General features: G+C 31.8%; 6 protein-coding genes across 8 annotated transcripts; 3 read left to right on the forward strand and 3 right to left on the reverse strand.

Moving 5' to 3' along the window:
* Positions 1-114: 114 nt before the first annotated feature.
* On the reverse strand, positions 115-4,962 carry LOC108739252 (kanadaptin). Its single transcript, XM_018473073.2, has 8 exons — positions 4,865-4,962; positions 4,557-4,804; positions 4,266-4,491; positions 4,069-4,207; positions 2,886-3,114; positions 2,148-2,471; positions 1,915-2,069; positions 115-1,849 (listed from the first exon to the last, which is right to left on the reverse strand). The coding sequence occupies exons 2-8, from the start codon at positions 4,786-4,788 to the stop codon at positions 554-556; spliced, it is 2,601 nt and encodes an 866-aa protein (XP_018328575.1). The 5' UTR covers positions 4,789-4,804; positions 4,865-4,962; the 3' UTR covers positions 115-553.
* A 48-nt stretch (positions 4,963-5,010) lies between these two features.
* On the forward strand, positions 5,011-5,875 carry LOC108739253 (selenoprotein S B). The gene is made up of 5 exons (XM_025974616.1): positions 5,011-5,150; positions 5,209-5,352; positions 5,413-5,519; positions 5,575-5,683; positions 5,776-5,875. Exons 1-5 carry the CDS (start codon positions 5,114-5,116, stop codon positions 5,859-5,861), a joined length of 483 nt encoding a protein of 160 aa, XP_025830401.1. The 5' UTR covers positions 5,011-5,113; the 3' UTR covers positions 5,862-5,875.
* A 26-nt stretch (positions 5,876-5,901) lies between these two features.
* On the reverse strand, positions 5,902-8,401 carry LOC108739223 (splicing factor 3A subunit 3). Its single transcript, XM_018473023.2, has 10 exons — positions 8,193-8,401; positions 7,930-8,136; positions 7,798-7,870; positions 7,645-7,736; positions 7,347-7,568; positions 7,151-7,287; positions 6,911-7,066; positions 6,634-6,817; positions 6,292-6,493; positions 5,902-6,131 (listed from the first exon to the last, which is right to left on the reverse strand). The coding sequence occupies exons 1-10, from the start codon at positions 8,286-8,288 to the stop codon at positions 5,998-6,000; spliced, it is 1,503 nt and encodes a 500-aa protein (XP_018328525.1). The 5' UTR covers positions 8,289-8,401; the 3' UTR covers positions 5,902-5,997.
* A 309-nt stretch (positions 8,402-8,710) lies between these two features.
* On the forward strand, positions 8,711-15,409 carry LOC108739250 (wings apart-like protein homolog). 2 transcript variants are annotated; one of them, XM_018473069.2, is made up of 11 exons: positions 8,711-9,300; positions 10,025-12,090; positions 12,162-12,410; positions 12,465-12,713; positions 12,777-12,992; positions 13,045-13,267; positions 13,331-13,446; positions 13,504-13,603; positions 13,658-13,825; positions 13,882-14,072; positions 14,163-15,409. In XM_018473069.2, exons 1-11 carry the CDS (start codon positions 9,138-9,140, stop codon positions 14,319-14,321), a joined length of 3,900 nt encoding a protein of 1,299 aa, XP_018328571.1. In that variant the 5' UTR covers positions 8,711-9,137; the 3' UTR covers positions 14,322-15,409. The 2 variants fall into 2 exon arrangements, with proteins under 2 accessions (XP_018328571.1, XP_018328573.1); XM_018473071.1 differs by lacking the exon at positions 8,711-9,300 and adding an exon at positions 9,672-9,945 and having other exon boundaries at positions 10,010-12,090.
* A 232-nt stretch (positions 15,410-15,641) lies between these two features.
* On the forward strand, positions 15,642-21,476 carry LOC108739254 (spermine oxidase-like). 2 transcript variants are annotated; one of them, XM_018473075.1, is made up of 7 exons: positions 15,642-16,099; positions 16,151-16,367; positions 16,459-16,845; positions 17,110-17,312; positions 17,416-17,643; positions 18,914-20,062; positions 21,156-21,476. In XM_018473075.1, the coding sequence occupies exons 1-7, from the start codon at positions 15,699-15,701 to the stop codon at positions 21,421-21,423; spliced, it is 2,853 nt and encodes a 950-aa protein (XP_018328577.1). In that variant the 5' UTR covers positions 15,642-15,698; the 3' UTR covers positions 21,424-21,476. The 2 variants fall into 2 exon arrangements, with proteins under 2 accessions (XP_018328577.1, XP_018328578.1); XM_018473076.1 differs by lacking the exon at positions 16,459-16,845.
* Positions 21,477-24,117: 2,641 nt separating this feature from the next.
* On the reverse strand, positions 24,118-27,364 carry LOC108739228 (sensory neuron membrane protein 2-like). Its single transcript, XM_018473030.1, has 9 exons — positions 27,215-27,364; positions 26,804-26,967; positions 26,594-26,738; positions 26,357-26,519; positions 26,090-26,175; positions 25,665-25,873; positions 25,095-25,395; positions 24,653-24,781; positions 24,118-24,583 (listed from the first exon to the last, which is right to left on the reverse strand). The coding sequence occupies exons 1-9, from the start codon at positions 27,320-27,322 to the stop codon at positions 24,332-24,334; spliced, it is 1,557 nt and encodes a 518-aa protein (XP_018328532.1). The 5' UTR covers positions 27,323-27,364; the 3' UTR covers positions 24,118-24,331.
* Positions 27,365-27,717: the final 353 nt, after the last annotated feature.

Here is a 27,717-nt window from a genome sequence, read left to right on the forward strand (position 1 = left end):
TATGAACTGATGAATTAAATTAGTTAACAAATGCAAACAAAATTTTAGACATATTAAATATATTTTAATTATCTATACAAGTACATTTTTGTAACTATATATCAAAATGTGGTATGCTTTATTTAACAATATAATCTTTTTTTGAACTTTCTCTAGAATAATGCATTTATTTCTGCCATTTATTACAAAGCTGAAATATAATCAATGCAACTTAACAAAAATATTAATTATACATATAACAAAATATTCTAATAGCTGTTGCTTTAAATGAAGCTTGAGTTTAATACGGATGTAATAAACAATAACTCATTTATTACATTTCTCTTATTTCATTTAAATACCTTAACGCAGTGATTTCAAACCTGCGGGGTGCGCTCCCTTAATGGGATGGGATACGCAGCTGGGCATACGTATAAAAAAAGTTTAGAAACCACTGCCTTAACTACAATAAGTGTTTACAATCTAATATTTTGTTTATACTAATTTTAAACTTTTCAGAGAACAACAGAGAAACATTAAATACACACTATAAGAAAATATAATGTACATGTTATTAATATCCCAATTTATCATTCAAACTGGTTCGCCCGTCACCAATTTGATTATTTGGTGGCACCCACATATTATATCCTTCTTTTGCAGCATCTTCTTTATACCCTTTTTGTTTTTCGATTTCAGTTTTGTACTGTTTTTGCTGCGACCTTTTCTGTGTTCGTTTCTTTTTCTTCTTCTTTAGTGTACTATCAATTTCCATTGCTTCGTCATCATCTTCATCACCTGAGTTATTTTCATTATCGACAGATTCTACTGAAGTAGAACTAGAAGCAATACAGTCTTTTGGTTTCTTTGGTGGTGTACATTCTTTTTCACATTTTGTTTTGTTTTTACATGCCACATCATCGTCATCTGACGAACTACCCACGTTATTTGTTAAAAGAGAGTTAATACACTCATCTGAGATCTGTTCTTCTTGAGCCAAGATGTTTTTTACTCGTTCAAGTTCGTCGATAACTTCGTTGTTAAGATCCTTGATTTGTCTTCCTAAGTCTTTGACTTGATCGATAACAGTTACTTTGTGCATAGTCATTGCAATTACTTCTTTGTAGATTCGCTCCAATTCTGTGGATATTTGTCGCTCCTGTCTTGCTGTTAATTCTGAATTCGATACTTTTCGAATTTGTTGAAGTATTTTTCGTTTCTTGGCTTCCAATGTTTTGCTGTATATTTCCATGTGATCTTCTTTCATTGCTAGTTTTTTCAATTTGTTCATAATTTTCAGTATTTTGGAAATATGTTTGACTGCGAAGTTAGAGGCGCCAGCTATATTTGAATTTCCCACGATATCATTTACATTAGAGCTACTTGGGATGCCGACTGTAGTATCAAGGCTCTGCTTTTTATTTCCTGCTTGTTCATGCTCATTTTCATCTTCTTCTTCACCATCTTCTTGCATTCTATTCTCTTCAGAAATTTCTATTCTTTGAGGCAACTGTACTTTTACTTTTTTTCTTTTGCCAAACATTGGAAGTTTTGATACTTTAGAATGAGAATTTTCTTCCTGTTTTTTCATTTTTTCATCATGAGAGATTAGTGGAGGAAGATCAGCAGGCTTGGCTATGTTTGCTAATTTTACCACTTGTGTGTGTTCTTGTTTCAATTTAAACAATTCTGATTTGAGTTTACTAATAGTTTGTTTGTCCAATTTGCTCTGTTTTAAGTCTTTCATAAATAGTTCCAGGGGATCTTCCTCAGTGGTAGAGGAGCTTTGTAGCTCATTAGGATTATTGGTGGCATGCAGCTGGCGTTCTAAGTCTGCGATTTGGACACTCAACTTTTTTTCCTTTTCAACCTAAAACGAAAAAGTTATTGAATTATTATAATAATTAAAATGTTCGTAATGTAGGCGTGTCTTACCAAACTTTCATAAGTTTCTGGTTTTTGAGGAATTTTAGCGTTCATTCGTTTTTCTCTTTTTTTTTCTATTGTACCAGTTCTGTCCAAAAATGTGTCTTCGTCACTATCGTAATAATCGTCTTGTTCCCAGTTCTTTGCTTTACGTTTTCGCGATTCTATAAATTTAAAAATATTTCCTTTGTATACTAAATATTTTTCAGTGTATATTAATTTGTTATAATAAAGTTATTTACCATGAGTTGCTTGTTTTAAGACACCAAAACGATCTAGTATTCTACAAGCCTCTAACGCACATTGTACTACAGCTTCTTTTTTCTTTCCTTTATGTAATACTTCAGCAACGATCGGACGTCCTTTTTCGTCGTCTAAAGGTAGTTCAACACGACATACAAATTGCCCAAATCCCTGTTCTTCGCAGTCGTATTCCAGGTCGTATCCTTCCCTTTCCATAAATCCACGTAACGCTTTTTTTGGGTCACTTATATAAAGTTCTTCGTTGTTTGTTTGGGCGTATGGATTCTCAGATAAATCCACATCTTCATCTTCGGCATCATCACCTAAAATGACAATCAATAACGCAATAAATATGTATATCATTTAATATTATATATAAATTATGAGTGCTGTCAGCACAGGGCAAAGTAGTATTACGTAGTTAGTATTAGCAATTTCTTATGCTGAAGTGCACGATGTGTTGCATACCTATTTACAAACAATTCCTTTAAATTTAATTTTTCAAATAATTTTTAACACAAATGAAGTGATTAAAGAAATTGATATTTCGACCACTCGAAGCAATGGTGCTACAAGTTTCGCGCTCACAATGACAGATAGGGGGTAAGAACTAGTTTAAAATAAAATATTTTATAAAAAGTATTTTGAGACCAAACAAAAAATATTTAACTTTTCCTTGCCCTTAACTGATTTTATACTTTAAAATTAATAAATATATTGGTAATAAATAGACTTACCCATTCCCCAATCAATTCCCTTCTCTTCTTCTTTTTTAAGTCTTGCCTCTTCTTCAAGTTCTGCTTTAAGTTTTGCTTCTCTTTCTTCCTCTTCTCTCCTAGTGAGTTCTTCAAGGCGTTTCTGTTTTAATTCAGTCACACTTAATTCTGACTCATCTTCAGTATCATCTTCTGGTCCAGTTAGGATGAAATTTCGGGTACTACACCCCAACTTAATCATATGTCCTACCTTAAACAGATTAATTAAAATGTTTCCATTATTATTGATCAAACAATAATATAAATGTGACATGACAATCCTAGCAAACTAGAAAATAAATCTAAACAAACGCAAAAAATACAAGATGAATGACAGACAAGTTTGACAAAAAATAACTGTGAACGCTACATATTCTAAAATGGAAATGAAATCAACCCAAAATCAGAAGAGTAACCAAAAAGCATTGGAAGTTCGTATACCGATTGAAACAGAAGGAAATGACGAAACTGAAAGTTGTGCGTGCTGTTCACAGTCTCCTAGAGTAGTGAAATATTCGAGTTTACAAGCTGGAAATAAAATAAATTCTTTAGCAACAACTGCTGCTGAATCTGACGATGAAAGTGAAGCCAGAATACGTAGTTTAGTTGAACAAACGTCAAAAATGGCAATAGAAAGCGAGGTGCGCGAGAAAGAAATGGCAGACGCTTTTAAATCGTTAAGAGAGAAATTAGAAATGGACGATGAATTTTTAAGGAATAAGAAAGAACAACTTCAGAGAATGATTTTTCAGTTCCAAAAGGATCGAGCGAAATTGTCCCATGCCGATCACATAGGGGACTGCCTCGAAAATTCCAATAAATCAACAGAAGAATTGGAATCTGAAATGCAAAAGATAACAGCAAGAATTGATAAACTTAAACGTAAAGTTGAAAAAATAAAAGCAGAACAACCAGAAAAGGATAGTAGTGATTATAAAGAAGCACTTGAAAAGGGTGTTGAAGAATTAGAAAAAATCAACAGTGGACATATATATGAAGACAATGATGATGATGATGATGATGATGATTAATTTAGAAGTATGCTAATTAAAAAAATACATTAGAGCATGAAGTTATAGTTACATACTAAAAATAATTTGGCATGTGAAGTACTTTATACATGAACTTTTTACATTAAATCTATTAAAATAAAAAAGTTAAATACTTTTACTCTGGCATAAACCCTTGGTCTAATTTTGTTTTTGTTTAAAAATGTTCCATGTGTACTGGATAAATCGTAAATGTAAAACCCTGCAGAATTTTCTTCATCAGGCTTACTTCTGTACTGCAAAACTGCATGATATCTAAAACATTGGCATTAAGTTAATTTAGTTGTTTTTTTTATTTACAAAAAAATTGTACCTTGAAATTGTAGGATGAGCCATATATATATCACAGTTTGGTAATCTACCAAATACCCAGGAAGATTTTTTCATTAAATCTACAGTTTCAACAATAACACCATTCTTAAGTACTTCAAAAGTATACTTTACTCCATTGCTTTCAGGTAGACCAGACCAAACAGGCTCTTTGTATGGTAAAGGATGTTCTACAGGTAACTCAAGTTGATTTCCTTCTTCTGATTTTTCTAGAACAATTATAAATTTGCACAATACACCAATCAGGGTCAGGAAATGTTAGTTGATAACTTACGTCTCAGTTCTTGTTTTTCAACATGGATAGCTTCAGCTTCTTTACCTAATTCATTTGTTGTATCCAAAGTGTCTTCTTTTACATTATTTGTTTTTGTATAGACTGGTATTTTACGTGGAAGACGGCCTATTTTTCCTATTAATAACGGTTTTTTAAAAGACTCTGGAGAAGGAACTGAATTTTCAGCTTGACTTGAATTACTTGCTTCATTTGTTATTACATTTTCATCCATATTTTATTCAGAGTAACTAGAAAATTCAATAATTAGCAAGTTAAAGTAATTACTAAAATAAATAAATTAATTTTACCTATTTTACAAGAATATTTCTGGCTTTAACCTTAAACTTTTGACAACTATTTATTCATAGATAACAGACTATTTATCAACTCCTGATTTTTTTTCTATGATTTCTTTTTATGATAATCATAGATAATAACAGCTCATAACCAATAATTTATTTACAAACGTCAGTGAATTGCAGAAAAAATATTAATTAGTACACGAACAGTGTTTATTAATTAATTTTGGTGGAACTAAAGTTTAAATACAATCTAAAATGACTTCATACACTGAAGGCTTTGATAATTTTTCTGGTAATTTATGCACAATTTCGAAATACTTGTTGCAACTGTACTTTTGAAATTATTTTAGTAACATTGTTTTTCGAAAATTATGGATGGATACTGTTAGGGGCATTTATTCTATTTTATTGTTTGTACAATAAATTGGCCCCTAAGATAAGCAAATATTTTCAGCAACGTGAGGAAAGAAACTATGCTGCAAAGTACCATAAAGGTGCATTTGTCACATCTACAATTAACAAATATCTATTCCAATTATGTTAAATGTTTTTAGATGTTGATGTTATATTTGATAGACTGACTAAACAGCAAATATTGGTAGAAAAACTGCAGGAAAAATATAACAAAGAGGCAGAAGAGTATAAAAAAAAACTTGAAGAGGTAATTGCTGTATAGATGTAAAATAATGATATCAAAGTAATTTTCTAATTTATAGAGGGAAAGAAAGAAACGAGAAGAATTTTTAGAAAAGCAAAACTTAATATGTGGTGGACAGAAACTTGGAAGTAGCTCTGGGTCTGGAACAAATAAATCTTTTAAGCCTGGTAAGTATATATTACAATAAATTTGCAATACACACTTTTAGTGTATTTGTATTCTTATAGTAAATTCAAATTCCAAAATTTTTCTTTTTTAGAATATAATCCTTTGATGGGGAGTGGTGGCACTAATTACCGGCCTCAGAGAAAAACACCATGCTCAGGAGGGGGATGTGGCAAATAGTTTTCATTTTTGTTAATTAATTCAGGTAAAACTGATTGTGACTGTTTTCAAGAAATTATTTTTATTTATTCATATTAAATAATACAATTAAATACACTTTAGTATTCGTTTGTATTTTGGGACTTTTAAAAAGATATTATAATAACCCCTGCCTTTTAAGATCTTCATATGTTTTACGATTGACCACATTACCCTGTGAATCTTCATATTCCTCTTCGGTTTCAGGTTGCCACCTTTCTGCTTGCTTTTGGACTTTTAATTTCTCCCACACTGACAATAAAATAATCTGTTAATATTTGCATTTGCTTTGTCACATAAACTTGATTTGCAGTTTAGTTTAATGTTTTGTAAAATTTATCTCATCCTATTCAAATACAATTATTTTTCCAAAAACTTGCTTTTATTTTATTAAAAAAATAATAAAACGTACGTGCAAGGGCATCTTCAATCTGTGTAACGTTGGCAAAATGAGCAGTGTTTGGTATTCCCAAGCATCTCATCCCATGGGCGTGACGCCATTCTGCGAAATGTCTCTGGAATGCCTTGGGGCCTTTGTACACATAATTTCCACATATTTCGCAAGTGTAACTTATGTTCAAGCCATGCAACTTATAAAGCCAGTAGGGAATTGGCTGGAAATGAAATAAAAATTATTTACAAATTAAAAACTTATTAATATTAAACTGTATTTTCTATGTATTAACGCTGTTTGTTAAAGTTTTCTAAAAGAAGCAGAGAAATAGTAAATATATCAAAAAATAATTATCGATACCTTTCCATCCCATCCAAGGGGTAAATTCTTAGGATTGTATGGAACGTCGTCGGTGTCATCTTCTAAACTTTCTCCGTCACTTTCCTCGTTCTCACTATCATCTCGTTCCCCATCTGTTCTTGCTTGTTTTCTTTGAACATTTTCTTTAGTTGCTGCTCGTTGTTGAGATACTAACTCGGCAAGTCTGCATCAAAACAAAATTACAGTAAGTATTAAATCAAATATCTGCTTAATATGTTTCAATTTAAGATAAATAGGTAATACAAAAATTATTAACTTATAAACTTGGGCTTCAAGGCAAGCAAGTTCTCTTTGCCTTAACAGTTCCTTTTCTTTACTGGCTCTACCACCTTTATTTTTAGCCATAAGAGAAGGATCAAGAGATGTTGAACCCTTGGTGGCCCACAATCTTTGAGCACGTTCTTCAAGAGTCCTAAACAATAAGAATAAAAAATATTTCAGTTTTATTGCATATAATGATAAGATTTACATAACATATGAAATAAAATTTAAATACCCTCCACATTTCAATCCCAATGCCAAAAGGGCTGATTTTAAACGATCTAGCCCCAAAGATGCCAATTCTTCCCAGCTATTAAAGGCTGACAGTTCTAAATGGGCTCCAACATTGGCCAATGCAGAACCAGTTTCTTTCTAAAAGCAACTTGACGTTTAGTTAAAAAGTAAAATAAAAATTAATTTATGTAAATTACAGGCCAACCAGGAACTGTACCACTGTCCCAACGTTGGAGAACAGAATTGACTTCAATTTGAAGTTCTGTATCCAAATCCATCAAAGGTTTTACACGTTGAACAAACCAACTCAAATATTCAATAAGAGCAAGAAGGTAGCGACGATATTCGCCTGTTTTTCTTTCCTTGGGAATATCATATAACTGGTCAAATGTGCTTAAATATGCAATGTAATCCACTTTCTTAAACAATAAGTGATTATCATAATTAATACAGTACTAGTAATTAATACAGTTAGCCAATTATTTAATAACTTACTTCAATTCCTTTTAAATTAATGTATTTTTCATAACATTCATGAAGATCCAAATATTTACCATAGCCTTCTTCATCAGTAAATTCAACTAGATCTAAAATTGCCATTGAAGTTTATTTCTTAATTAAAGAATAAACAGTTTTTTAATAACTTACTGGCTAATTCCTCAGTAGGGTCCTCTCTTGCTTTGGCAAGTTCATCAAACTCAACAGACATGGGTACACTTATCTGATTAAATTATATTTCAATTAGCACTAGAATAAGGTGTTAGTTTCAAACTAGCTTACCTCATTGGGGTGTTTTCTGTAGAAGTCTTTTATCTGTTTCAATCGACTGTAAAATTCTTGAAATTCATTTGGTCCAGTAAGAGCAGCAACTTCTGCTTTACGGTGCCCATCTTTATCCTCATAAAGGTCCATTAAACGTTCAGTACTAGTTAAATATCTATCTAGTAAATACTTTAACCGTTGATCAGAATTAATTTGTTCTCGATGCTACAAATACCAGTATTTTAAGACTTCTTTAAAATTTATGACAATTCCAAACTTACACTTGTTTTTTTGTGAAGCATTTCCTTGACCATTGCATCGATTAATCGCTCTCGTTCTTCATGATAACGACGTTGCTGTTCCAGAATAGTTTCCATTTTTAATGAATTTTATTTATTAATTACTGATATAATTACTTTCATGAATAATACACCATTTCCATATAATAACAATTACAACACATGTAGGTACATCCTTGTCAGCAAAATTAATACATGCATGTAAGCAATGTTGCCTACATCATCTACATAGTCGTGAACATCTAAAATTGATTTATTTGTCTATTTTGAAGTTATAAACAACGAAAAGATGAAAATATAATTATAATNTTATGAAACAAGAATTCGAAGACAGAAAGATGAAGTTAAAGAAGATCACGCGAATACTGTAAGTAATTAAATGGTTAATATTTTATTAAATAAGAAATGATACGTTTTCAAGCTTAACATTTATAAGTTTCTTTGAACACACCCGTAAAACGACCGTTGCGCAAAAGCAGAAATCAAAAACACATACGAACATATACAATTAAATTACAATATGGAGGTATGTTTGTGATAATCTCTCTATTAAAATTTTGTGTTTACAAGGAGTTAAATTCAACATTTTTTAAGATAACTCATGATTAAAACAGATAATCGAATCTTATTAACTGTTGCAGCCTAGGTGATAACTGTTTAAAGGCACATTTAATAATTTATACCTGCAATTTATTATTTTTGTATGGACTTAATGTCAACAGTGTATGAAGAAGCTATTTGGATGTGTAATTAAATATTGGAGAATGTTCTGAATTTTTAGTATAATTAATTAAAACGAACAGGAATAATCGCTTGATATTATATTCTTTATAGTAGTCAAATTTAAAAATGAACTGCTCAGTGAAATAATTTATTTACTAGTTGGAATGTGGTTTAAATGCCTGGTGCATACATAAGAATAAAAGAATGTCACGGGGATATGGAAAGTACAGAAGAGGAAACTGCCAAGCCAGCTTCCACTTTGAAAAATTATTTAAAGAAAATAGCAATTGCCCTTCTGCTGCTCGATCTGCAGGGACAGTTGGGAAATGGGGCATAACTTCATTTACCTCAATTCGAGCTTTAAATGGTATGTTTATAATTGCAGTTTATTCAAAAATTAAGAATATTGGTCACTGTAGTACTAGTATTAAAAGTAGTTTATTGGTTGATATTTAGGTAACATATTTGTGCAGAAATAAACAAAAATTTACTGCAGATTTATTTTTATTTATAAATTATTCTTTTTGTTATTCCTTAACCAACAGGTTTTATTAACTTTTGTTTGAAATTAATAATTTTGTATTTTTAAAGTGATTTATGTTGGTTGTAGATAAGATTTATCTTATCAGTAACAAAAACATTTATTAATGAAACTATGAAAAATAAATTTTAATAGCAAACGAATCAATAGAACTTTTTTTTAAATACAAAACTCAGAAAATTGGCTTAATATAAATCCAAATAGTCAATTTATTTTGATTAGTAAATATGAATTATGTATTTTGATAACTATTTTTAATTCATATGTTAGATATGAAGGAAACTTTCCTGAATTATCTTATCTGTCTTATAACCGTCTTAAAATCAGTTCACTTTGATTAACAGTAATTAAAAAAATAGTTAGCAGTTTTTAGTGAAAAATGGATGTTCTGTTTGTCTGAAATTTCATAAATACAAAATAAAAAGATATCACATAACATGGCAGAAGTTTCAAATAAATTGAGGTGCTATGGTCTGTAGTGTGTGATTATTTTATTTAGTATTTAAGGAATGTTGGGAGTAAATTTTATTTATAGGCTTTTGTTCTTCAGAAAAGGCTGCAGAGCAGAATGCTTCAGTTCCAAAGCCGAAGAAGTTCTTTAAAAGCCGTGATTCTGGGTCACAAGAGTCTACTCCAGCTATTTACAATGAAACTACAAAACCTTATGGTTCCACTACAAAAAGGCCAAAACTCAGTACTTCCTCCGATTCCGAGCCTTCCAATAAATCCCCCCCGATCGAGCCTAGCCGTAAATTTTTTGTTTCAAAAACGGGTAATTCAAAAGACAGTAAAACAGTACTCACCTCCAATTCCCTTAATAATGTTAAACGGGACGATACCAAACCTCCCATTGTACTTAGAATTTGTAGAGGTAAATCACAATTACTCAGCGACTCAGAGGAGTCGGAAACTACAGTGACCCCCACTAGTACCCCCTCAACCTCTGCTGTAACTTCTCCTAGAAGTACGAGTCAAAAATCTCCAGGGAGCATTCGTGTCACTAGGTCTACCAGACGAAGTATGCAACAGGATCCTAGCAGCAGTCCTGCCACTGCCGATACGCCAGCTGATACATTCGGTTCATTAATATTTTCTCCTAAAAAGGACATAGACTTGTCACCACAGTACATTCCAGCAGAGAAATATGAGCAAGAGAGAAAAGCGATGTATGCCAGTCTTCTGGGAACGACAGAACCAGTGTTTGAGCAACATTATCCCCTCTCAGAAACTAATCAGGTAGAATTGAATGGTCTGGAATGTAAAGAAAAAGAAAATTTAGTGCCTGTAAGTAATGAATCAAAAAATTCGGAACAAGCAAACGATTCTTTCGAGAGTAATACTGAAATTAAATTTGTGTCGAATGATGCAAATGTGGATTTGGTGCCTATGGAATTAGAAACTGAAGACAATGCTCCACACACAGAAGAATCGACAGATAATGCTAAGCAAGCAGCTATTCCGAAAATTAGTATTATCGTTAAATCTGGGGAAATTCGGACGAGAAGGCAGAAAGAAGCGGGTCTCTCAGAACATAAAACTTTCGAAATAAAACTAAAAGACAAAGGGGTGGACGACAACTATTCCCAAGACGATGATATCTCTAAAGAAATCGACGTCCCAAAAGAAGAAAATGACAGCCCCAACACAGTAATCGAAACAAAGACGTATGAAAAGAGACAACGTAAGCCTAAAGACGAAAAGGAAGAGGAAACTGTGAAAACATACTTGAGAACTCGAAAACAAAAAGAAAAGAAAGATGTAGAGTTGGAGCTGCCTGAGAAGAAACTAAAAGACGAAAAAGATGAAGAAACTAAAACATATGAAATGCGCACTAGAAAACAAAAAGAAGAGAAAGAAGAAACTACTGCTGTTAATGAAACAATTCCAGCTACTGCAACTACCACAAGAACCTATACACGCACTAGAAGACAGAAAGAAGTCAACCCAAAAGACGAAATTACTTTCCAACCTGAAGAAACGAAAACTTATGAAACAAGAATTCGAAGACAGAAAGATGAAGTTAAAGAAGATCACGCGAATACTGTAAGTAAAGAAGACAAGAATGAAGCAAAGCCTAAAAAGCAAAAAGAGGACAAAGATGAAGTAAACGAATTTACATTCTCTGACGATCCTGCTCAATCTACTGACAAAGAGGAGAATGCATCACAAATAAAAGAAAAAGGTGAAGAGTCGAAATCAGCGCCGTCAGTTGAAGAAATTAAAAGTTCAATATATGAACGTAGACTTACTCGAAACGCTTTAAGATCGAAAACGTCGAGTGATGAATGTAAATCACCAGAAAAAAGTACCGATGATAGTCAGGCCCCTGTTAAAATAGTTATTTCTAAAAAGAAAGGCAGCATTTTTAAAAGTAGATCAATGGTCACAACAGACGCTGGAAAGAAAAGACGTGCCCTCTACAAGCATAAATGGTCAGACGATAGTAAAGAAACTGCTTCTAAAACAGAAGAAGAAGGTACTCCAAAAAGCAAAGAAGATACTGCAGCTTCCGGTTTCGAGTTTGAAGATGGTCCCCTTGTCAGGTTGCCAAATAATAATGGAGACGGAGATATCGATAGAGCCACGACTGTTAAATGTACAAAAAATGATAAGGGAGTGAGTTCACCATACACTTTTTCTTGGATAAATTAATGAATATTACATTTAAATAACAATTTTTTTTTCAGTTTTATACAGTTGTTCGCAATGTTAAGAAGGCCCATCAAATACAAGAAATAGGCGAATTTCAGGAGTTCAACGATGATGTTGAGTACATCCTTGACGCTTTGCAAGACAACAATCCCATAAGCACGCGTTGCCTTTCAGCGATTACGTTAGCTTCGAAATGTATGGTACCAGCATTTCGAATGCACGTAAGAGCCCATGGAACAGTTGCCAAGTTCTTTAAAGCCCTACACGACGCCACAAAAGATCAGGTACTTTATAATACGGTGATTTTAAGTATTTTGGAAATTAATTATTTTTTTCAGAGTTTAGGTCTTTGTACTGCTACGGTTATGTTCGTGTTGAGCCAAGATCGTCTAAATATGGATTTAGATAGAGACTGTTTGGAATTGATGCTGAATCTTTTAGAGTCCGATGTGAGCTACCAACAGGCCTTGGATGTGTGCGGCTTGAGTTCAGCGCAACTCGAAAAGAACAAGCAAAAAGTTAAAGAACTCTGTTCAGAAATTCAAAGTCAGGGACATGCTAAACATTTAAATTTAGATAATATAACAGTAAGTTTTAAACTATCATCGGTGCTCGATAATAAAAAGATAAAATTAATGTGTTTTATTAAGGTGGGACAATTGGCCATGGAAACTCTTTTGAGTTTAACTTCAAAAAGAGCAGGAGAATGGTTCAAAGAAGAGCTACGTGAACTTGGAGGTTTAGAACATATAATAAAAACAATTTATGAATGTTGTCGGCAAGTATCAGATTACGTTGTTACATGGACTGATGCCCTTTTGGACAAATTGCGCAAAATTGATAGGTGCATGAGAGTACTCGAAAATGTAAGTTATTTTTCATAGTTTTTATAAAAAAATAATTAAATTTATACAACAGGTTACTTACGATAATGAAGAAAATCAAGTGTACATTTTAAAGTATAAGGATGGAATGATCCTAGAGACTCTTGTGCAGTTGTACAGGCTGTGCGATTCCGAAATCCCCTTGTATCCCGTCACTGACGTAAGCGATAAAGAATCGACAGGTTCTATTATCAGGGAAGCTCTTCTTGTTACTCTGAAAGTATTAATTAATCTCACACATCACTTTAACAGTAATTGTAAGCAAAAATTGTAATTACGTTTTTCATTTATGTTAATGTTAATTTTATTAAAATTCGTAGCATTTGGTGGAGCCTTAATAGGATCTCAGCCTGGTATTATAGAAGCTAGCCTTCATCTCTTGCTTCAAGTTCCGCATTACATACCTGACCAAAAGAAATTTGAACTTGGAGTACTGGTATGCCGCTTAATATATATTCTTTGTTTTTTTTTTTATTTCAAATATTTTTTTCAGGTTCTTATGTTACTTATAAACTTAATACAGGACAATGATGCCAATAAAAAACTCTTAGTGGAAGCCAAGGCGCCCGCAGAATTTGAGAGTGCCTATGCATGTAAGAAAAACTATTACAGTAACACGAAAAGTTCTAAAATATACTATGTTCCAGGTGATAAAAGTGCTGTGGAAGCCCTCATTGCTCAATTTTACCAGTGGGAAGAGTGTGCCAGGGTGGCAGAAAAAAGAACGGACGCCATTCTGGACGGGGAGAAAGACGGAGAGACGCAAAACGTCCAAAAGTCGAATGAAGAATTCATTGAAGAGACTGTGGCAAAATGTAAGCAGTCAATAGCTTTTTGTGTCAGTTCGAAATAATTTTTTTATGGTTTGTAGTACTTCAGAAGGCTGGTATTCATATGGAGTTTACCTTCCTAGCCTCGTATATAGTGATGCTAATGGGATTTTTGATCATGAACAATTCTGAGTATGAAACCATTGTGAGGACCTTTTTGAAAGATAACAACTTTTCGACGATGGTTGATCTGTTAAACAAGTTCTTCAAGTTTATGAATCTCACTGCCTCGGTAAGAATTAGTTTTCGTTTTACATGTATGAGAATTTTTTTTTCAAAAACAAACTCGGAAAGATTAATTTTACATATCCTTTTTATGTAGTCGGGCGCTTCTAGTGTGTGTGCAATGAAAGCCACGGAGAAAGTATTAAAGTACTTGGAAGATTGTGACAGACTACAAGAAGAAAAAACGAAAGTGGACAAAGAGAACACCACCACGTCTTCGGAGTGTATGGATCTCAGTTATTCGGTAGTCCATTAGTTCTTCGCCGTAAAATGAGTAGGATTAGTTGGTAAATGCATTTTGTTTCTTTATTATCCTTTTCCTGTTTTCTTTTTTTTACTCCCATTCCTGTAGACAGTAGGGTGATCAACATTTGCAGTATTTTTATAATTATTAAACGATATAAAATAACTGTACAGATTTTACTACTTGCAACAAGACAATTTAAATGTGATATACAGTTATTAATTTTTGTTACTTATTAACAATAAATTAATATGATTCTTCCAGAAACACCAGTGATATATTTAAGAAAACGAAAATATACTCTTAAATGTAAAGTCGATAATAGTATGTAAATGGCTCCCATAACAGTGAGTTTAATAGGTTTGCTAAAAAATATCTTTTATTATTGAAATGCTCCTAAATGTTATCGATTATTAGAATAAATATAAGGAACAATAAGAAAATGATATTTTTTTAGAAAATTTATTAACTCACTTATGGGGCTATTTTATCAAGCCTAGCCCTACTTAATAGAAGAAGCATAAAAGTTAATAAGTGAAGCCTTGTTATAAAGTATAAATGTACTAAATATCATTGGCCTTTTTTAGTTTTAAATGATTATTTCGTTCGCAAAATATAAGGTCGTTCTTAACATTACCTATTTAATTTTGAATTGAATTGGTAATTATTTCGACATTAATGTGAGTAGCTGTATTAATTTTTGTCAAATGTTGGTTTACACTCAATGTCTTATGGGAAGAGAGATCTTCGCGATTATAATAATTATGACTTTTTCGCAATAATTTGTATATTACATTGTTTTTTGATGACCGATCTTTTTAGCTATTGTAAATATGTCTTGTTAATTATAAGTGACATTATTTTGCAACAAGTACCTAATTATAATGTTAAAATAAAATCTGTATTATCTACCTTTAAAACTTGTACATATAAATTTGAAAAATTCCACCAGAATGTATAGACTAATTATTGGTCCTTATTTATTAAATAATTATAGTTTTATAAATCGCACATAGTATGTAATTGATTAATTCATTTTATTGTGTATAATGGATTGTTTATATTGTGTAAATACATTATGAAGTGTTTCCTTTTTTTAATTGTGTGGTTATTTAAATATATATTCCTATGCATTCACCTCAAATATAAAGAAAAATTTACTATTTATGTAAGTTAATTACTTAAATTAATGCATTAATTTTTAAACTTAAAAACGGACCAAGTCCATTTGATCCTGAACTTTCAGTATAATGAACGTTCCCAAAAATTCACTTCTATCACAGATACCAAGCTGTATAAATCTTCTATGTTTCCAACTGTTATGTCAAATTTCGTAACATAACCTCAAGTAAATAACAGTAATTTGATTAATTTATTAATTTATTGAGTATGGAAAAAAACCCGAAAATTGTAATTATAGGGGCTGGAGCAGCTGGTCTTGCCGCAGCAGTGAGATTAAAACAAAAATGTTTCGATAATATAGTCATTTTAGAAGCTGAAGACCACCTTGGGGGCAGGATAAATTCTATTAAATTTGGTGATAGCTATGTTGATTTGGGGGCCCAGTGGTGTCATGGGCAGGAAAATAATATCGTTTATGAACTGGTTAATGATTTAGATCTGTTGGCTCCCTCGTATAATACTTATACTGATCATATATTTTGCCAAGATGGTAACAAACTTGCTAAAAAAACCTTTGATATTCTTTTAAATGTTGCTCATGATGTTTTGAGAAGTGGTGATGTTTACAGGAACCAAGATAAATCATTTGGCGATTCTTTTGAAGAAATGTAACTTCTAATTAATTGCTGTTGCAATTTCATTCGTGTCTCCCTTTAAAGTTTCAGATATAAGCTTGAACAAGATCCTAAAAGACATGTAGTTATGTCTTATGTAGATGATTTTATCAGTTGGTTTCACAGCTTTCTTTTGTGTTATAAAGCAGCACCAAATTGGTTTGATATTTCTGTCACAAATAAGGAATATGAAAAGTGTCCTGGATATCCATTATTACATTGGAAGGGGAAAGGTTTTAATATTTTTCTGGATGTCCTCTTGGTATGTAAACTGAGTTTCCACACTGACATTTTAAAATTTCTCTTGGAATCACCTTAAAGCATAAAACAGTCATTCATTATTTGACTTACAGAAAAAATATCATAGTGATTCAGAGGGTTTTGACATTGAGAATAACATTCAATACAATAAAGAAGTTTGTTGTATACATTATGCTGGTACAAACGAGGAAAATGATGTAGAAATTCACTGTACAGACAAATCTGTATTTAAAGCTGATCATGTTATATGTACCATTCCTTTGGGGTCATTAAAAAAATATCATAATACTCTTTTTGATCCTAAACTACCTGATATCAAAGTAAATGCTATTGTGGGACTAGGATTTGGTTCAGTTTGTAAAATCTTTCTTAAATTTCCTCGTCAGTGGTGGAGTGGGGAAACTAAAGGTTTCAGCCTATTATGGAATAATGCAATTCGCCAAAGAGTTCGTCGGGAATATCCCCAGTATATAGGGAAGGTAAAATCTTCACCTGTATGTTCTCCTTTTCTAAAACTTGGGTAGTTTCTTCCACTAAGTTTTATTTTGTGGTCTAATATTTCGTATGTACTAATTAGTATCTAGAACTGAAAATATAGCAAAAGAAGTACTCAGTTCTGTAGGTTTGCATCCCTAATTAACATATATAATTTCTTTCTGAAAAGCGGTAAATGTTTAAACAAAATAAGAATAATTAATCGAAATGATACAAATACGTAGCAGATAAACAAGAAAAATTTGTAGGATGGTAAATCGTGGATGGAGGGCATATTTGGATTTTACGTGATAGACGAAAATCCGTGTGTGTTGTTAGGGTGGTTGACAGGTCCAGGTGCAGTGGAAATTGAGAAATTGGCCTCTGAGCAAGTGATGGATGCATGTTTATATATTTTAGAGCAATTCGTTGGGTGTACATGTAAAGTCCCATCACCGCAATGTGCTATTGTGTAAGAGCCTATAAATTAATTTTAAATATAGCAAAAATAAGTTCAGCAACAATCGTGGGCAAATACAAAGAGTATGCTACTTCTAATAATTCGTAATTTGAAGCTCAAAATGGAACACAAATCCAAATTTTTTGGGTACGTGGTCATATCGCAGTATGGACACCCAAAAATTACAAACTTGTGCTTTGCATTTGGCTGAACCAATTAAAAAAAGGCACAAAAACATCTTGCTATTTGCTGGTGAAGCCACACATCCCTATTATTTTTCAACGGTTCATGGTGCCGTGGAGAGTGGATTTCGTGAAGCTGATCGCATAGCTTCAACTTATTCGTAAGTTGGGAGAATTATACACGTATTAATTCCTAAATTACTAACTTAAGTTAATTCTTTTTGGATCGGAACTTAGATATGAACGTGGGGTAAAGTTCAATACCAGAGTTGAGCTGTACACCTGGAAGAAGTAAACGTTTTCACTTTCAACTACTCAAAAAGGCAATGAAATTCACTATATTACTATACTAATAAATATAGGAACATTACATAAATGTTACCACAATATTTATTCAGCGATAATTACTTTTGTAAATATTTATGATTTTGATTTTTTCGTGTTTCGTACTGGTTGCTTTAACATGTATTAAAGTATTATTTATAATTTTTTAACAAATTTCTTTTTTATGCCATTACGTTGACTTTAAGAAAGAAAAACCACACTAAAATTGGTTTAGAAATACTTGTTTAGGTTAAGATTTACTTTAATGCATAATTACGAACTTACGTAAATAAAAATTGACTAAACGAACTGCTCTCCCCTATGCACCGAGGGTTACTGACTCAGTAATGGCAGTTTCATTGTTATAAACACTTTAGATGCATCTGATTGGGGATTATGTTTCGCGCCTAGTTAACAGCCAATAGGAAATTAGGTCAAATAGCAGTCAGCTGACGGTGGCGCTTATAGTAGAATACGGGGAATGCGGTTGTAAATTAAGTTCATTCATTTTCAAACGCCACCTTATGCATTTATACGTATATGCATGTATTTGAGTTTTGGTAAGGAAACTTAAAAAAATCATAACTTGGGCATTTTTAAATCGATTTTGATGCAGTTTTCACCAAAATATAAAACATTTAGTGGAGGGATACCTAACGATGAAAAAAAATTCGAATAGAACGTGGAATCAAATATAAACATATATTACAAATGATCATTGGGTGCATGAATCGAAGCACAAGGATGCGTAAATATAATTAAAAATCAATTTAAAATTAGTACTTAGTGTTCTGTAAAAGTAAAACGTCGCAGGTAATGCGATTCAATCGATACAAAATATGCCTCGTCAATAGTACTTTTAATGCAAACTCAGAGACAGTGACGTTTTTCAACATTTTTAAGTATAACTTTGGGCTTGTATCTATTCTTTTCCCTTTTCACCCTCCCACAATTGAAATAAAATAATTTTATTATGGAACACTAATAAGAATCTGTTTAATTGTTAATAAAAGTCGAAAACATTAAATACATGTAACAGTCTTTTACAAAAACGTTTCTTAATAATTTTTACTGCATACTCTCGCATTAAAATGTATAAACTTTTAGAGTCGAACCTAAAAGAAAGATAATAATCGTTGGGGGTGGAATCGCTGGTATAAGTGCTGCTTTAACGTTATTAAACCATGGTGTTCAAGACTTTGTTATATTGGAGGCTGATAAAAATTTAGGAGGGCGTATTAAAACGATTTACCACGAGGGCAAACCATTAGAAATGGGTGCCCAGTGGATTCACGGATCTGGGAATACAATATATCAAATAGCCAAAAACCACAACCTAATACTTCCCGAACAATCCCACGAGGGCACAGGCGTGTATGTCAGAAATGACGGTTGTATTTTTGACGAAGATTTGGTTAAATGGGTAGACTTTAGGGTGGGAAAAATTTTAGAAGAATGCGAACACTTTACAGACACTTTAGAGCACCCAAAATCGGTAGGGCATTATTTGAAAAGCAGATTTTCGGAGAATTTGAAAGACATTGACGAAAACTGCGATAAAGGAAAATACTTAGACTTACTTGACTGGCATCTTCGTTTTCAAAACATCGATAATTCATGTGACGATTTGCAGTTTGTATCTGCGAAAGAATGGGGCAAATATTACTGTCCCGATCTCAACGGTCAAGAACACATCAATCTAATGAACGGTTATCAATCCTTGATTGACGTACTTGTTAAAAAAATAGATCCCACAAAGATACACTTACAAACCACAGTGGAAAAAATAAAATGGAAAGACAATAACAATAGTGTGACTGTGACTTCGACAACAGGAAAAACATATTGTTGTGATCACGTACTTGTCACCTGCTCTTTGGGAGTTTTGAAGAGGGATCACGCCACAATGTTTGATCCGCCTTTGCCATTCAATATGAGATCGTCCATAGACGCAATGGGTTTTGATAGTTTGGGGAAAGTTTATTTGGTGTTCGAGAAAAAATGGTGGGACGTTGAAGGATTTCAATTGATTTGGACCAAGGATGCTGTAATGGAAGGGTTAAAAGGTTGGGTCAAACATATCAGTGGAATGGACTCGGTCTACAATCATCCCAATGTGCTTGTAGTTTGGGTTGGAGGAAGAGGGGTGGCTCTTATGGAATCTCTGCCAGCTGAACTTTTGGGGACACACTGTGTAGATTTGCTAAGGGTGTTTCTTAAAAAGCGTGACATTCCTTACCCTATTAAAGTGATCAGGTAGGATATAATTAAATAGTGGTATTAGTTTTCTCCATTTTTTTTTACGAAACACTACATTCAATTCTTCAATTTCGTTATCTTTTTGGAATCATTCTCGTAGTAGTCAAATTATGACCTTTTCAATGTATTAATTAATGTGTTTTTGTAGAATTTCTTTTGGAAAATAGTTTAGGAAAAGTTTTGAAAATTCCTTGTTGTATTTTATTATTATGTACAGATTCTCATGTATACTTCAAAAGTATTTACATTTTGCTCCCATACACTTGCAGTTTTTATAATCACAACTGATTATGTATCTACACTAAACTAATTGTTACCTCTAAACTTATCTTCTATAACCCTAATATATTCACAAATTTCGTTACATACTTCACCTTTTAATGTTTCAACTATCAACTCCCACATGTCATTCTCTCTCCTATCTCCTTTCCATTCCTTTATAAATTCTCTTATTTCCTCTCTTTGAATCTTTATTGCTATTCCACAACTAAATAAATGCAGTAATGTTTCCTTAATGCCTCCACATAATCTACATTTCCAATCTCTGAAACCCTTTTTGTGTCCTCTCCAAACGTTACCACATCTAATTCTCGCCCATATTTCTTTATTCTCTTTCTTTTTATACTTCTTATTCGGATATTCTGCCCCATTAACATCCGGGATAATTTCCCTATACATCTTATTGTAAGACGAAAATTCCTTGTTGTATTAAACTGTTATTGTTTTTCTTTCATATTCTGGAAAAGCGAAAAGAATTAAATACTTTTCTTTAATTTAATACATTTTGAAGTTTCCACTTGAATGAAAAGTAAATGTACTTTCTCCAATGTGTTTGATTTTGATATAAATTCCTCATTTTTATTTCATTAAAAGTACATCATGTTTAATTAATGTCAACCTTCTATTTAATTCATATCGAGATCGAGCCCTTTTATTTAAATTTTTTTCCAAAATTTCCTCTTTTATTAAAAAAAAATCTTTCCCTTTAACTCTCTTGTACTCATTTTCTGGGATTTTTTTTACGAAAAATACGAATGAATTTTTTTTCTGTAACGCATTCGTATTTTAATACATTTTTCCGTTTCATTAGGAGCTGTTGGCTTAGCAACCGTAGGGTCGGAGGTGGTTACAGTTACTCAACCCCAGAAAATGACGATTCCAATAAAGACAGATCCCAACTTTTGAAAGCGGCTTTAGAAGGGGATATCCCAAGAATTTTACTCGCTGGAGAAGCTGTTCATTTGACCTATTTTTCTACAGTTCACGGGGCCTTTGAGTCCGGAAGATCGCAAACGGAGAAACTTCTTAATTACTTAAAAGCATACAACAATGTTTGTCCAAAACAAATTAATATATAATCTGGAGTAGACTGTAACTGGCATACCTCAACCAGCCCCACAAAAAAAATTGTAAAAATAAAAACATTTTATAAAATACTGTCTCTTATTCAAAACTGACACTTCCTTTTTGAAAATTTGCTAAAAATAATTAAGTGAATGGGGTAAACGTGTTACGTAATGCACCTGTTTGTTTATAACTAGATAATTCTACAAAAAAATAGTCGTCACATCAGTTTGGAAAGCAAATAAATAGGTAAGTAAAATTTAATTACTTATGCTTTCAAGTTTATTGTTTTAAATGATTTGTTTAATTATAACTGATGAAAAATATTTTTCTTTAAATATGTAAAAGGAAGAATTTTAAAAGACCCTTAGACGAGGGTTCTAAATTACAGCATTTTTCTATGCAATATGCAAATGTAAACAACATCAGCATGTAAAATACAAGTTACATTTTAATCGTGGGACATTATCATTAATTTTTAATAGACTATTTAAAATTGCATAGCTACATACGGGTTATAATACGTAATTTTCACCTTTACTTTACTTTACACTTTTAGAATTTCAAAAGTCATGGCAAGAAGTTCTGCTTCTCTCAATTGTTTCAAATGCTTCACATTTCCTTTATCAATTTTTTATCGTTATGATCATGTAAATCCACAATTATCAAAAATATACAGGGCTACGTTTTTAACAGTATCTTCGTTAACTCTTTTGGTATCTGTGTTATCAACAATTTTGTATGTGAAGCAAATAACAATAACGTCGAAGGAAAACTTAGAAGGTTTAGTAATTGCTTTAAGAGAACTTCTACTAACGGTATATATCACCATTATGCTAATTTTATTAATTATCAAACGAAAACAAAACATTCTGGATATAATTTCATTGGGGAATACATACTCAACTAGTTGGAACTTCTCTAATCGAAAATCTCTTTGGAATAAAAATATGTTTACACTGGTTTTTGTAATCGTTACTTTTGCCATTTGCAAATCGATCATAATATTAAGAAGAATCAAAGAAGAGAGTTTCGAAAATAGTACAATACTTTGCATCGGCTCTTTAATTTGTCGTTTATATGAACATTTGATTTTAATTATTTGGATTCTCTTGACGTTAGCATATTCTGTTTTATTTGAAAAATGTTTTGAGGATATTTATCGCACTTTGCGATATAAATCTAGAAATGTTCCTGTAGGAGGAATGATAAGGAATCATTTATAAGTGTACAACTGTCTTACAGTTCATTATAAGATGATTGGTACAGAAATAAGTGTATTTTTAATGACTGCCCTTTGTATCTATACTGCTACATTTATTTTGAACACGTATCGGTGTATGATGCAATTAATTGAAAATATTGATTTTATTTATGGAAACTGGGAAACGTTTGATACCTTCTATATTTTCCTTGCGTATATAACAGCCGATAAAGTAAAAAATTCAGTAAGTTTTATTAAAATTCACTGATTAAATTGGTTAATTGTTATTGTCGTATTTTAGAGTTACAAAATTTTAATATTTTTATTTAAATTTCCTCTTAATAGGCTAACAATTGTTGAACAAATGGAGGTAAGTTGTTTTACAACTAGGTGTTTTTATCAACAAATAATTACGTTTCTATCAACAAAAAAAGATTTAATTTTTCAGGTGAATGAATTAATTTTCAGTTTAGTTTATAATAAACCTTTTCACAAAGTTTTTGGGATATTTAATTTTGACTGTAGGACCACCTTGACGGTAAGTAAATAAAATTCAAAATAATTAACGATTTTTTAATGCAAAACTGATTATTATTTATTTTATTTGTAGATAGCAGCATTTACTATAACTTATACTATTGTTGGATTGCAATTATCCTTTTAGAACTACCAATTAATAAAAATAAAAATGGGCTAAATGTATTAATATTCCAACAAGAATTCAACCCCTGTATTTTTTAAATGTTTTAAATCCAAGTGTTAAATGTTAAATAAACAAGTGGTCATACTTACACAAAAATTAAAGATTGAATGTAAAGTTTGTTAAAAAAAGTTTAATGACAAATAACACGTATAATTTAGGATTGTTTGTTAAATAAAATCAAAACGTTTTATATAGGTACTATTAAAATTAGATTTTTTTAAAGTTTTCGACATACAAATTATGTTTTTCGTAGTATTTGGTAATTTGGTGAGAATTATTTTATGTATTTTATACAGAGCATGTTTAAAAGAAAGAAATGCGATGCTGGGTTTGAATCACAAGTAGATTTTCTTTAGAACGTATTTGAAAAATTAATTCGCGCTACTAAGAATTAAAGAAAGCCTGTAGTGTTTTCCAAGTACTCCTTTAGCTTCATAAAAAGTCCAAAAGACCTAGAGCGTTTTAATCAAGTAAATATTCTACTTTACTTAGTACTTGTATTTTTAAAACGAAATAGAAGTTTATATAAATTGTTTTTGATCGAGGAAGGTTTCTTTTGAATTTAGGAAAAGAAGACAAATAAAAACGACTGTTTATGAACTTATTTAAAACTGAAAAAGCAATAAATTCGGAAATAATTATCACCTCCAAAGGTTCTCAGTAATTAACATCTCTCCTGCTCAATTAAGGAACAGGACCTGTTCTTTATTTTAAAGAAAAGTACCCCAAAAAAAACGGTTCCTTTATCTGAACATACAAAGAGGCATAGTACCCAAAAAAAAAAAACGGTTAAAAGGCATATAAATGGATGTGATGTAAATTTCTTTATTTTTTGCAATGCTTCTGTTTGTAACTCTTATTCTGATTAAAAATAACGTTAAATACAATAAACTTAACAAAATATATTAAACATAATATAGTAAATGTAATAAGTACTGCGGAAAATATCTTTTTATAAAATTTGATGTATATAAAACTTGTAGACATACGACAGCAAAACGAAAGTTTTTAAGTTCTAAATTTTACGAGTTTCAAACTTTCCATTTTCGTTTAACTGAACATTGTTACTGTTTGTGAGATTCTGCGATGGAGAAAATTCATCTTTGACTTCTTTTGATAAACAGTGATAATATGTACAAGTCATTAAAAATATAACTGCGATAAGGATTGTCACGCATCCTATTACCCACTTTGATATATACCCTACTTTGTATAAGAACAAGGCACCTTTTACATTCTCCTCTACATTATCCTTAGCTTTTACGGCCTGAAAATATTTTCAGAATTATAATAAACTGTTTAAGAATAATGATTAAAACCGTATAATTTTTCTTACCATTTCATACCAACCCAACGGAAAAACTATATATTCTGTAACATTTGATAAATATTCGAATTCTGATATTCTTACAACTTCAGTGTTCAATTGGAGTCTGATACAAGCTTCTAAAGGTGTCGAAGTTATCTATGGAATATTGATAACGAGTAAATATAACTGATATAATTTGTGTGAAAAAACAAAGGAGAATAACAGAATTCCTTAATTATCCTACGTGGAAACCTTCAAAATTAAATAAATAGTCTGTAAAGATAACTGTTTACTGTGGGCTATTGTCTTTGAATAATTTAACCAATTCAAAAGGCCTCAAAGTCAACCAGAAAGTGTAATCCTTCACTTTTCTTTGTCTTGTTTTTGTAAGGAACTTTGCTACTTTGAAACAAGCCAAGGATCTTTGTAGGAACGCATGGTATTAAAGTAAAAAGAAGGATTTTCTTACCGGATCAATCTCAACATAAGATTCGTGCCGAGATTTTTCAGGTGTTAAGCCTTCGACTTTATCAACTAATAAGTGATGAGAGAGGTAAAAGTGTGGCGGAGATACCAGTATAGAATAATCGATGCAAGATTTGATATCGATTAGTCCTGGCAAGGGACATCTCGGTGACGTACCGTTCTCGTGGCTGTACAATTTGGGACAGTAACAATCCAAGTTTGACACATCAGATTCTTTATATGAAAAACGAATCGTGTCGACGGCATTCACTTTACTTTCACGTTCGTATGAAAGATGCATGTGTCTAAAATTTCGAAAAATATAATTGCCATTACTCCAGGAACATTTTATTTAATATTAGGGGATTCCTGCTACACAACATGAAGTCGCAACATGCAAATCATGTGCAGCTGCCGCTTGCATTACGATGAGGCAGAAGTAGAAACTTAAATAACTACTGACTACTGACATTTAATATTTTACTCTGACCACCAACGATCAAAGTTTGACCGTTCGTATTTAAGAGGTAACAAAACTATTGACTAGTAATATACAAGCCTGATACAGACGTACGTGCATATTTCAGGTAAAAATATGTCGATTCCCTTTTCTTTTTCTAACGGTTTCGGGAAAAACCAACCGTCACTACCCTTAATTATTCTACACTCCCCTGTCCAAGCGTTTAATTCGTTATCAAATTCGTATTTTATCAGCGTTCCTCTCTTTGTAAGATTATCTTGTCCAGTGTACATTTCAAATGGACCATCAATGCTTCCATTTGTCTAAAATTAGAGCTCCAGTTCAATTTCCATTTCATTCACTTCTATAAATATTATTATAGAAATCAATATCAGTTCGGGAACAAAAAACCAATTTAATATCACAACCGACACCCCAATTTCGCTTTGATGTCTATAATAATAAGATGTTTGACTTTACTTTTCATAATTCTTGATAAAAACGGAACAACTCTCCGTCGAACTTCCAATGTAACTTACCATAAGTGACACAACATAATCCATCCCATTCGGCGCTGGTCTCAAGTTTTTTATTTGTATCAGTCCCAACAACGAACATAACCATTCTGAAGTAAACATTATTTAGTCTTTAAATTTGTTAAAGAAAACAAAAATACAATTAAAAGAATATCTGTAGTTTTCTTGAAAACAGCAAAAGTATAATTCTACTTTACTCAATTAATTAAAAACTTACGTAATTTTATCAGTATAATTAATTCAACTGATTATTTTTGTTCAGAAACTTGCCTGTCTCCTCGTGCTCACAATGCAACGTTATACCGTCAAAAACCATGTTCTTAACGGTTTCTCTTAAAAAAATATCGTGCAAAGAAGGATATAAAAAAGGAAGGGTTTTAGATAGATCTGGAAGCATTTGAGGCACGAACTCGTGTAATGCCAATGCAGAACTCTAAAATTTGAAAAGAAAGGAACACCATGTAAACTACCTGCATTCGGTAATTTTTGAGATAAAAAACAGTTTACCATAAGAGCTATGTTGAGAACTGTTAGACGATCGGTATCTTTGCCAATTGATTCGATTTCATTGAAGTAGTAAGTTTTTTTCCTGAAATAATCCACCGAAAAATCTGCCGGGTTCTCAGAAATATCAATGTGTTCAATTTTTACGCTAGAAGTATGTGAAAAATGTTTATTCAGATTGGTTTCTACTCGTTTTGCAACTTTGTTTCTTACTCATAAACGTATGGTCCGACTTGTCTAAGAAAAGGCGTACCTCCATTCTCCACTTGTTCTGGATTTGTAACGTTAAAAAAATATATTTTGAATTTACTACTTGTTGAATCGTATGGCGTTTTCCAACTTTCAAATACCGGTGTACTTTTTACGACTACAGATTTCTAGGAAATATATAAAAGATAAAGAGGACCCAGGACTTTTTATTAATGATGATTTTATAAAGTCTTTAAGAATGATTATTAATGTTAAAAAATACCTTTAGGTGTGCTTAGAGAGAGAGAACCTTATCGGTACAATAAGTGAAGTAAAACTAACATAATTTTTTTGATAACTTAAACAGGAAATTACTGTTAATGTAATGAATATGACTCCTTAAAATTAATCCTGTTATCGTTATAAACCACGTACCTTATCAACTATTCCATCTAAATACTCTGGAACTATATACCAGCCGGCAAAACAAGCCAAAAAAGCTACATTTAGAATTACAAAAATGATGACAAAATGCGACTTCATTTTCGACCTCTTACTTTTTAATTTTAAATATGTAACAATGAATAGCAGTATATTAAAAATAATTGAATATTGTTTTCGGAACGTGTTTGTTGGCAAAATAATCTAGAGACATAATCGAGATTAAACACGACCGCAGCAAATTACTTACTTACTTACTTACCTTATTTTGTAATTTACCGTAAATATTAACATTGCTGGGTACGTTAGTTGAAATATTTCTACTATTTAAAATAATTCACGTTACATATGTCGATGTTGTTCTTTTTCGAACGAACGAATTCGCGTATAGATTCAAAATAATTAGTTCTTTTATTAATAAAGTTAATTGTAAAAGAAAAAAAAGATTTGTAACCGAGAACAATTTTGGTGAAGGCGCCGGGGCAATTTAAACTAAG

The sequence above is a fragment of the Agrilus planipennis genome, unplaced genomic scaffold, assembly GCF_000699045.2.
Source record: "Agrilus planipennis isolate EAB-ADULT unplaced genomic scaffold, Apla_2.0 scaffold140, whole genome shotgun sequence".
Classification (NCBI taxonomy): Eukaryota; Metazoa; Arthropoda; class Insecta; order Coleoptera; family Buprestidae; genus Agrilus; species Agrilus planipennis.